General features: G+C 35.5%; 1 protein-coding gene across 5 annotated transcripts; it reads right to left on the bottom strand.

The window, feature by feature from the left end:
* LOC124824455 (CBL-interacting serine/threonine-protein kinase 1-like) lies at window positions 1–8,229 on the bottom strand. Of its 5 annotated transcripts, XR_015784051.1 has the most exons (16): window positions 7,910–8,229; window positions 7,412–7,808; window positions 7,074–7,136; window positions 5,384–5,455; window positions 5,187–5,294; window positions 4,989–5,069; window positions 4,619–4,798; window positions 4,249–4,461; window positions 4,048–4,155; window positions 3,823–3,939; window positions 3,675–3,737; window positions 3,506–3,580; window positions 2,756–2,858; window positions 2,536–2,608; window positions 702–886; window positions 1–612 (listed from the first exon to the last, which is right to left on the bottom strand). XR_015784051.1 is itself a non-coding variant. In XM_088105924.1 (14 exons), the coding sequence occupies exons 2-13, from the start codon at window positions 7,598–7,600 to the stop codon at window positions 2,796–2,798; spliced, it is 1,332 nt and encodes a 443-aa protein (XP_087962050.1). In that variant the 5' UTR covers window positions 7,601–7,808; window positions 7,910–8,229; the 3' UTR covers window positions 2,439–2,608; window positions 2,756–2,795. The 5 variants fall into 5 exon arrangements, 4 of the variants coding, with proteins under 4 accessions (XP_087962050.1, XP_047152846.2, XP_047152845.2 ...); XM_088105924.1 differs by lacking the exons at window positions 1–612; window positions 702–886 and having other exon boundaries at window positions 2,439–2,608; XM_047296890.2 differs by lacking the exons at window positions 1–612; window positions 702–886; window positions 2,536–2,608; window positions 2,756–2,858 and adding an exon at window positions 3,223–3,425 and having other exon boundaries at window positions 7,916–7,963; window positions 8,103–8,203.
* Window positions 8,230–10,567: the final 2,338 nt, after the last annotated feature.

Below are 10,567 nucleotides of genomic sequence, written 5' to 3'. Positions count from 1 at the left end.
AAAGCAGAATGACATTGTCTGATGATTACCAAACTGCTGTCTAATACAAAAAGATCACCAAGCTGTTGTCTAAAACAAAAAGATTACCAAACTGCTGTCTAATACAAAAAGATCACCAAGCTGTTGTCTAATACAAAAAGATTACCAAACTGCTGTCTAATACAAAAAGATTACCAAACTGTTGTTCAAATGACAGACATTACAAAAAGATATAAAAAGAAACATTAAATTTGTTCATTTATCCCCTTAAACTGCAGCTTCTTCCTGATTTGATGATGGCATGATTGGTTGAGTTGATGGGTTACTTTGTTGTGTTTGTTGAGAGTTCAAATCAATTGTTTGTTTTGCTTTGGTGCAAGAAGTCCTGTTGTGGCCGAGTTCCTTACAAATGCCACATCTTACAAATGCCACATCTTACGGTTCTCCTTCCGCCACACATTGCATGTCGACGAACAACAAGAATGCTCCTTTGACATCGTCTTCGAACAACTACGTTCTTAAACCCACCCACCTGCGTCGAACCAAAATACCCTCAAATAACAAGCTCCACAACCTCCAACACGAACCTCGCTCTCGTCAACCAATTTAGGGATTTCTTCAATTTAGGGATTCCTTCATTTAAAACGTTCATTTATTCTGTTAAAAATCAAAACGTTGCGTTTTGATTTAAAAATTTAACTTTTTTAAATATAAAAACTCACCATTAAGCCAGGTCAACAACAATATTGTGTCACGTCAGTACCATTTGGTCATCTCAGCAACCCACGCATTAATTTCTTTAACGTCGTCCAGCCAACTTAACGGGAAGGTCTCAATTGATTTCAATTTTCAAAATCAAGGACCATTTTGACACACTTTAGAAAACGAGGACCTATCTGAGACAATCCTGCACAAATAGGGATGTCAAAAAGGATTAAACCTTTTTTATATTATTAAAATGAAATGTTACACTCTCAATCATTCCTCTTATCTTAAGTATCAATTTTTAGAATTTTATATTACTATTACATTAAGTTACATGTTTCACTACTTTTCTACATTTTATACATTCTTGAAATTTGATAAAATTAATATTTAAAATTTAGGAACACATTAACTTATACAAAATTTGAGCTCAATCTAACAATTAACAAATGTAACAGCCCAAAATATATAGTAAAAACTATATATAAATAGTAGTCAACATCATAATATGATAGAACAGTTTAGAAAGCCCTCAAGACTAAGACCTCCTGCTACTCCTCACCACATGGTTCAATCCTCTCTACTTGAGAATGAAAGACCATTTGAGTTTCAGGAAAACCCCCAAGACTGAGCTCTCTGCAATTACTTTAAACAACCTGGAATCTCACCAAGAGATTCTATACTGATCTTACAATCATCCCCTTGAATCACATATTGTTGCTTGTAATTTCAATCATAATCATACATATTTATATACTACCATCCACCTTAAACATACTTAACCAGATGTATCAACGTTTAAGAGAATTACAACCCATAAAATAACCAAAGAGAGAAATATGCTCACCATCATTCGCTCTACGCACCCGATTCGCAAAGTGAAACTAGGAGTCACTCGCATAACGATTTGTCTCGCTATGCGAATTAACTCGCAGAGGTACCAGACCTCAACCTCTCGCATAGCGAACCTAGGTCGTTATGCGAGAATCCCAAACAGAGACCAACCCTCCCAAACCACTCGCTATGTTGTCCTTTTCGCTATTCAAATATAATTAGAATTAACCTCAGACCACTAGCAGGTGCATAGCGCCTTGATTCGCCATGCGAATTACTAGTCAGAGAGCAACCTCTCGCGTCATCTGCACAGCGCACCAACTTGCTGTGCGAATTCCCTTGGCAGAGAGCACCTCGCCATAGCGGCTCGCTATGCGAAACTACTCGTTCAGCGAGTCTGCATAATCTGCAGAACGTAATTCTACAGATTTATGCAACTCAAACACCAAATATCTATTCTAACTATTTTCCTCAACTTCCAACACTCCTATATTATATTACACACCTAATTAGACTTGTCTAAATGATTCTAAACATGCCTACCACCAATCTAAAGAGATCATGAACCAATTTATACTCTAAAACACTCAATTCCACCACTTAAGGACCCAAATCGAAATCTAACACTTTGCACATGTTTCTGACCATTTAAAAGCCTCATACAAGTCACAAATGACTTACCTATAATGCCTAAACAAACCAAAAGAGCCACTGACCTCTAATTCCCAAATTCACCATCTCACTTCCTCTAAAATGACCTAAAACCACCACTAACACACTGAGCTTTAACTCTAACAGCTACCACAACAGAATATAACCTTCTAACTTACTCAATAACAGATTTTCCTCCCATCTAAAGTCAACCCAAGAATCACATTTCACAGTTTCATCGTTTAACATTCAAAGCATACATAATTCACTTACACAATTACCACATTTCAGCTCAAACAACAATTACAAACAAACTCAATACATACATCTAGCAAACAATCAATTCAAATGGAAATCTCCCCTTACTTCAGAGACTCACAGTCCAGTAAGCTAGATCACCTCTATAGTACCTTACACCGCAAGGAAACTCAACAGGACCCTACAAATCACCAATAAGTGATCAGGAACAGCTCTTAGAGCTAGAATTAGACAGAGAATGAACAAGAGAACACACTAAACACATGCAACCAGCAGAGAGCGCATGATTTAGGTTCAAGATAGCAGAGAAAAGAGGAGAACAGCCTACCCGCTATACTAGAGAAATTGATCGGTCAGTTAAGAAGCCTTCAACGCGGTGAACGTCTGGACACCTCCTGATCGTCGATCCGATAGCTCAGTGAGAAGAAATTCTAGAAAGAAGGCAGAGAAAGAGTAAAGAACGGAGATTTTAGAGAGATGAAGTGATTTAGATAATGAACTGAGCTTTAATACGATATATCTATATTATACGATTATTTTAAAACTAAAAAGCTCGTCTCATTATTAAATAACTTAAAACAAGATATAGGTGATGCTAAAAGTTTTTTTGGTTATGGTTAAAATTTTGGATTCAAATCATAACTTAGGAATATATGATTAGTAATTTATGGAATTTCTCATCTTTGGTAAGGAATTTGTCCTTGGTTATTAATTGTTCCCTAAAATGGTTTATATATGTTTTACCATTTTAGAGAATAACATAACATATAGCAAAATACAACAAAAAGATGGACATTTGCCATGGAAAAATAGAATATATATAAAATTAATATTTTAACACATCTACATCATCATCTCATCCTAATCAACAAAAAGAAGCATCACACATCTACATTTATAGCTTCCAAATTATTTTCTCTTAGTAGGCCAATCATTTCTGAGCTCTCTATCTGTTGGTTTGGGTCAAAACCCAATTCATTTGACAACTTCTGGCATAACTACATCAAAACAAAACAAAAAAATTACATTTTAGCATTTTGAATTTTCTGGACGAAGCATACAGAGATGAGAAACATACCTGTCTATACGCAGAAGCATCTCCACAACACTTGCTCAACTCTACTACATACAATGTTGGACTGATTTCAAATACCTATTGGGTTTCACAATAAGATAAAATGTCAGAAAAATTATACATGCAAAATGCATATATGATGCTGTTGACATCAGAGTATACATGCATTTACCTCTATTATCATTGAAAGACTACCGAGACATTTCTGTGCTTCAATATCTTGTGTCACTTTCAACTGAAATCCAACATTGGACATTATTTAGACAAACTAATAATAAATCACAACAACCTTAACAAAAGTAATCAATAATAGTACTTACCATCCCATTCTTCTTCTGAACTCTACATCTCATCCCTGTTACAATGTCTTCTATCCTCTCCTCCAAATCTTTTGGTGAATGAGTGGATGTAAACCTTATCTTCCTCTCAGTAACATCCTGAAACATTCAGTATAATCTATGTTACATGGAGTGAACCTACCTTAGGAAGTGGTAAATGTTCTAGAAGTTAAAACCCAGTAAAATGTTTCATTCTCTTATCCTCACCTCTTTCTCAAAAAGGCCAGAGAGATCTAGACTTGAACACATCCCTATCAATTGAAATGCATTGACGAGTGTTGGTGATGTTGGACTACCTTGATCTGATTCAAGTGACTGCTACCAATACAAATGTTCACTTGTTCATATTACAGACAAAAAAATTAAGGAAGAATTGGTAACAATTGTTGACTGCTCCAAGTTAATTACCGCATTATGAATGGAAAAGGCTTCATCATCAATGAACACACCCTCTTCTTCATCTTCTGGATTTGAAGGAATATAACCTTCTTTGAACCATTCATCTTCTTTGATCATAGTCATTGTTATCCGGGTTTTAGGATTTGGATCAAGCATTCTTTTTATCATGTTTCGAGCACCAGCTGATAGCCATCTTGGTATCTGAAGGTCTCCTTTAAAAATCTGTCATCCTCATCGGAAAGAAAATGATATTTAGTTATACATATATATATATATACATACATATATATATATATATATATATATATATATATATATATATATATATATAACTACTGAACTATATAAATAAGAAAAGGAATGCATCATATAGGAATACCTTTTGATAAAGAACTGCAAGATTTCTGTCATCAAAAGGAAGATATCCTGTAAGAATTACATACAAGATAACACCACATGACCATATATCTGATGTTCCACCGTCATAGCCTTTATTAGCAAGAATCTCAGGAGCAACATAGTTGGGACTTCCACAAGTAGTATGAAGCAACCCATCATCCTGAAATTTTCAGAGTTATCACACAATTCAATCACACCAGAATGATGAAAGGCAAACAAGGAGTGATCTTTATCCTAAAATAAAAATTTTGAATGTTTATATAGAACTAAATTAACTAGCCATGGTGGTCATATCAATGATAATAATGTGTTATTTTTAACAGGTATGGTTCATGGAAGTTGTATCTCACCCTAAAATGCTGAGGCAAAGCACTAAGGTTAAAATCAGTTATCTTTATGTTCCCTTTGGCATCGACAAGAACATTCTCCAGCTGCAACAAGTTATCAGTTGGTGAAAAAATGAGCTAAAATTGGTAAGCATGGAGCATAGTTTCAATTCTAGCTCCAAGATACTACTATAACAGTTTCTAAGAAGACAAACAAAATACCTTAAGATCCCTGTGGAAGACACCTTTATTGTGGCAGAAACTCACACCATCAATCAACTGTTGGAATATCTTCCTACCTTCAGTTTCTTCAAGTTTACCTTTGGATGCCTGAAGACAAGAATAGTTCATTGATTGCCATTTCATTAGGCAATATAAAAATCATCATGTAATGATAATATCAGGCAAATGTTCCTTACAATTTTGTCAAATAACTCTCCTCCATTCACGTACTCAAGTACCATGTAAATTTTGGTTTTGCTAGCCAAGACCTGCGAGTACAAAACATAACCTAATAGTTTAAGCATGTGTCTCATTCTTGTTCTAAAAAAGCAGGACAGATATACAAGATAAATGTTTTTTACCAAACCTTGTGTTAGATGTAAAAGAAATTGTCTCAAAACACTTTATGGTATAACATGTCTTATTTGTATACATACTAAATATATATACATATATGGTGAGACCATCTGGTCTGAAGAATGTTATTTTATGCATAAAATATATGGTAATGACATTAAAAGGCAGTGTTTCTGTGTTATTCTATTTGTGATAATAATGATGATTAAAAAAAATGATAATAATGACAAAATCTATGGGCCAATGATTAATAACTGAAAAAGAAAAATACAAGATAGAATGTACTATTGAACAATTTAATACGCAACTCTCATTTATGCTACATGGTGGGGCCTTCTGATTTAAACTAATAATGTACAACTATATGAAAAGATAGAAATCCAAAGACATATATCTATGTTATGGCTAGTATTGTTACTAAATGTTTGCTCTTGATGGTTGCATGAGAACCCCTATGCATTAAGTTATGATTTATATTCCAGAAACTTAATAAAAATACCTCTAATTGTTCAATTGTATATAAAAAAATAAAATAAAATTCTTGTTTCACAAGCTAATTTTAACGCGAAAAGAAAACGTAGAATAATATTAGAAGCATCAAGTATACACAAAAGAGTGTATAGTTCAAGGTTAGAAAGGCATAGAAAAGCAAAACTAGATTCCAAACGTGTTTTGAAAGCCACGAAAGCAAAACTCGATTCCAATATCCAAACGTGATTCTAGACATAATTTAGCTTCACCCCACCTCCACTTTTCATTTTACCCCTTTTCAAAAGGGAATCATCTTAGTGGGGTTCCTAATTCAAATAATAAATTAAACCAATAAAAATAAATAGCTGTATTATCCAATAATCCGTTAACTTGGGCCATGGACTTTTACTTTTCAAAGCATAAATTGAGAATTTTAAGATGAGATAACGGGTAATTATGACTTGAATTAAGCCAAAAAGACATAGAATGTTCACCACACAAAAATGTGGGGAAAGTGTAGTACATAAGCGAACCAATAATTGAGGGGAAAAGGAACACCCATGCCGGGAGATTTGGCTGGATCTTCACTCATGACATTTTCAATGATTAATGAAATGCTTTCGTCTAGTGTCTTAAAATTATTTTAATTTTAGATTTTAATCATGCGATTTTCTTTTAAATATTCTGATTACGTCAACAAGTGAAGAAAGTGTACAAGTTGCAGATCCGATAATCTCGTGGACAAGTTTTCATGAAGAAAATAAAAGCTAAGGTAACTTTTCTTGACCAAGTGGAGAAATGCCAAAACAACACATCAAAAATAGGAGCACTTCTTGAATCAATGATTTCAAAAAGCCTTTACTTCACTTTACACGTATAATGAAACACTTGGCAAAGAAAAAGAACACCAAAAACATAGCAGAGATTAAGGGATAAACCAAAAACAGTGCCCCACGAGGGGATCAACTCAAAACCCAGAAAATTTTGGAGAATGAAAATAAAATGCAAAACTTAACTATGATTAAAGTTATAGAGTGGATCATTGGATTAGGATTTTACCTCGTATAATCTGACGACATTAGGGTGCTTCAGAAGCTTCAAGGTAGATATCTCCCTCTTTATCTGCCATGAAAAATATATCAGAAAACTGATAGGTTATGTTTCAATCAGAATTTACAAGTCACTGAACCAGAGAGAAGTGATGATGCAATCAAACAAAAAGTCGGCACAAAAATTGCAAAAACAAACACAGAACCAATTGCATTATAGGACCACCACATAGTTTAAAAGCCATGAATTGTGACAGAACCAAGTTTGAAAAGTTGCAATTGGTGAAAGTACATAATAGGACAGAGTAAAAAGAAAATGTTACGGTACAAACAGTGATTGAAACATACCTGATCAGTGTTATTGAGGTCAATGATCTTGCTCTTCTCAAGGATCTTAACAGCAAAAAGCTTCCCAGAATTAGTGTCCCTTGCCAACTTGACCTTTCCAAAATTTCCTTCTCCAAGTGTTCTTCCCAATTCGTATTTCCCAAGTCTCTTTCCCTGCCCTTCCTTTCTCCCATGGGCTAAAGTCACCATCACTGAGAAACACCTTTCTCTCAACACCCTCTTGCCCAAACGTGTTCCTCTGCACGACCCTTCTCTCCCTGATGCCAAATCCGATGAAAAGTTTGATTCTTTCTGGTGCTAACCCTTCCGGGTTGCTTAAGTATGAAAATCAATCTGCGTTGAATTAAACGGTAACTGTTGCGAGAGGAACAAGGTGAAACTGTTTGAAACGGCTCCTCTGTAAGGATAAGAACGAATGAGAATTTTCAGAATAATAACACGCGAATCGAAAACGTTTGTTACGTGGAATATAAGTTGATAAAGATTTGGAAAAATAACCTTAACCTGAACCTGCTTCTTCTGCTGTGTGCGAAGAATAGTAAACGGCTATTCCTGTTTGAACAACAAATTGTTGCAACGTGATGGTTTTGTTGTGTAGTGTTGCACAACAAGTAGTCTTTTTTTTTTTTGGAGTGTACATATAGGGCTATGTATAACGAAAATGTATAAATAGAGTATTGGCCATTCTTACTGCTTCAAACCGTTCAACTTCTTCTTCGACAACCGATTCCCAAACACGTAACCTCTCATCGCTTTCACGTTACAACATTGGTGGGTGATTCACGCTTGATGTTCGGTTTTTTTCCCAATTCATTTACGACCCTAAGCATCTCTTAAATACTATACTTTTTTTTTTTTAATTTAATTATCAAATTATTTATTCATAGTGTCAAAGAAATTAGTTCATTTTTATTATTTTGTATATTACTTTTAATTTTAATATATTTTAAGGTTGCTTTGTTTGAATTTAGGCTTAAATGCTTACTTAGTCCCCATGTTAGGAGATAATTTTCTGTTTAGTACCCGGTTTTAAAAATGTAGGCATTGGGTACCTATGTTTTAAAATTTGTATCAATTATATCCTATCCAGTTAACGGCGTTAAAATTGATAACGTTTTTGTGACTGTGGATGTGATTTGGGCAATAAATTGCGTCGTGGCAGTGAGTTGGCTTAACTTACTTGACGTGGCAGCCAGAATTGCGAATTTGAAATGGGGTTAGATTTTTGAAATTGGGGAAATAAAGTAATTAGGGTTTTTTTATTGTACATAAACTACATTAGGAATAATAGGTTATAAATTGGGGATTTTTCGTGTGGAGGATTTACGAGCAAAGGTTGATACTGAGTGAAGGATCGAGGTTGTGGAAGGAGATTTGTTGAGCGAAAAGGCGTTGTGAAGTATCTTGCGGTGTGTCAGCTATTGCGGTGGGTGAGCGATAGCGATAGCGGTGGTATCCCTTTGGAGGCGGAAAGGTGAAAGGTGCGCTTTTTATGAGTTCTTTTATGTAGTTTCGGTCCCCCATGGTAATATGTTGGCTTCTTGTCCCCTTAGTGTGTCCTGTTGTGTTCCTGTCGTGGTCCCCTTTCTTGTGCTTGTAGTGGTCCCTTTCTTTACTGCCTGTCGTTTTCTTATACCTATTGTTTGTATGTTTTTGGTCCCCCATGAGTGCGTACTGTTTTGTGTACCTTTAATGCGTACTGTTTTCGTTTTGGTATTGTTGAATGTGTGGTTGTTGTTGATTGTGTGGTTCTTGCGTATTTATTTAAGCATTAAGACAAAATGGAATGTTGTAGGTGAACCAATGATTGCGTGTGATTAAGTTTGTATGCCTACACGTTTAATAGTTGTTAAAAACGTGGCATCTTTATAATGTAGATGCATGTGAAGGTCATTAAATAATGATAGTAGATGCATGTGAAGGTCATTAAGTTGTTCCATATGTAGTCTGAAACTTACTTTTATATAGGCATATAATAGTTGACAATTAAAGAAAATGTCAGACCCTGATGTTGAGGTGGTGTTTCACCATGGGGGTAAGTTTGTGAATGATGGGTCATTTAGATACCATGGAGGTTCTACCAGTACCTTGATGGTTGACACAGACAGATGGAGTTATTTTGAAATCTTCTCCATACTGAAGGAGATGGGATATAGAAATGTTAAGGAGGTGTGGTATTCCCTGGGTGGTTCTGTATTAGAAGCTAGGTTGGAATTGTTAAGTGATGACATATGTGCAATGCATGTGGTCAGCATTGCGATATTGAATGGTCAAGCTCATTTGTTTGTGGTTCACATGGTGTCGGAACCATATTATATAGAAATGTTGGAACATCGTCATGAAGGTGAAGATCACGATGATGAGGTTGGTGAGGTTGGTGAGAATGGTGGTGAAGAAGGAATTGGTGAGGATGCTGAACAAGAAGTTGGTGAGGATGGAGATAAAGTTGTTGAAGTTGATGAACATGATGAACATCAGGTCCATAACGTTGGTGAGGATGTTGATGGTAAAGTCACTGAACATGGTGAAGATAAAGTTGATGAAGATGGGAGTGAAGAAGAAGTTCCTGAGGATGGTGAAGATGATGATGGTGGTTGTTATGAAGGGGATGATGAGGATGATATCATTGGTGGTGGTATAGAGGGTGGTTTAGGGGATGCTGTAGGGGATGGTGAGGATGATATCATTGGTGGTGGTGTAGATGGTGGTGTAGGGGATGTACAAGATGAGTTTGATGTTAGTAGTTGGGTAGGTTCTGATGAAGACGCTTCTGTCAATGAAGATGATTTGGTGGATGTTATAGTGCAAGGAGATGAAGAACCCGAAGAAGAGCAATACGAAGGTAGTTTGTTTGTTGAAGTGGGTACAGGAAGTGGATGTCCTACTCCAAATAAGCATGTACAAGCTCGGGGATTATCTGATAGTGAGTGGGAATCTGATAGTTGTGGCAGTATTTATTTAAGTGATGAGTCAGATAATGAAACAACTCGATATGGAGATTTTGGGATCTTCTCAGAGCCAATTAGTATGAAAGAATATAAATGGCAACTGGGAACATACTTCCCTGAAAAAAAAGATTTCACTGATGCAATTAGAACTTATGGAGTACATAACGGTAGGAAGTTGAAGATTTTTAAGAATGACAAGAGAAGAATA

Source organism: Vigna umbellata, chromosome 2 (genome assembly GCF_029865625.1).
Source record: "Vigna umbellata cultivar VRB3 chromosome 2, Vumbellata_1.0, whole genome shotgun sequence".
Taxonomy (NCBI): domain Eukaryota; kingdom Viridiplantae; phylum Streptophyta; class Magnoliopsida; order Fabales; family Fabaceae; genus Vigna; species Vigna umbellata.
Note: the sequence above shows the minus strand (reverse complement) of the source record. Positions and strands in the feature narration are given on the sequence as shown.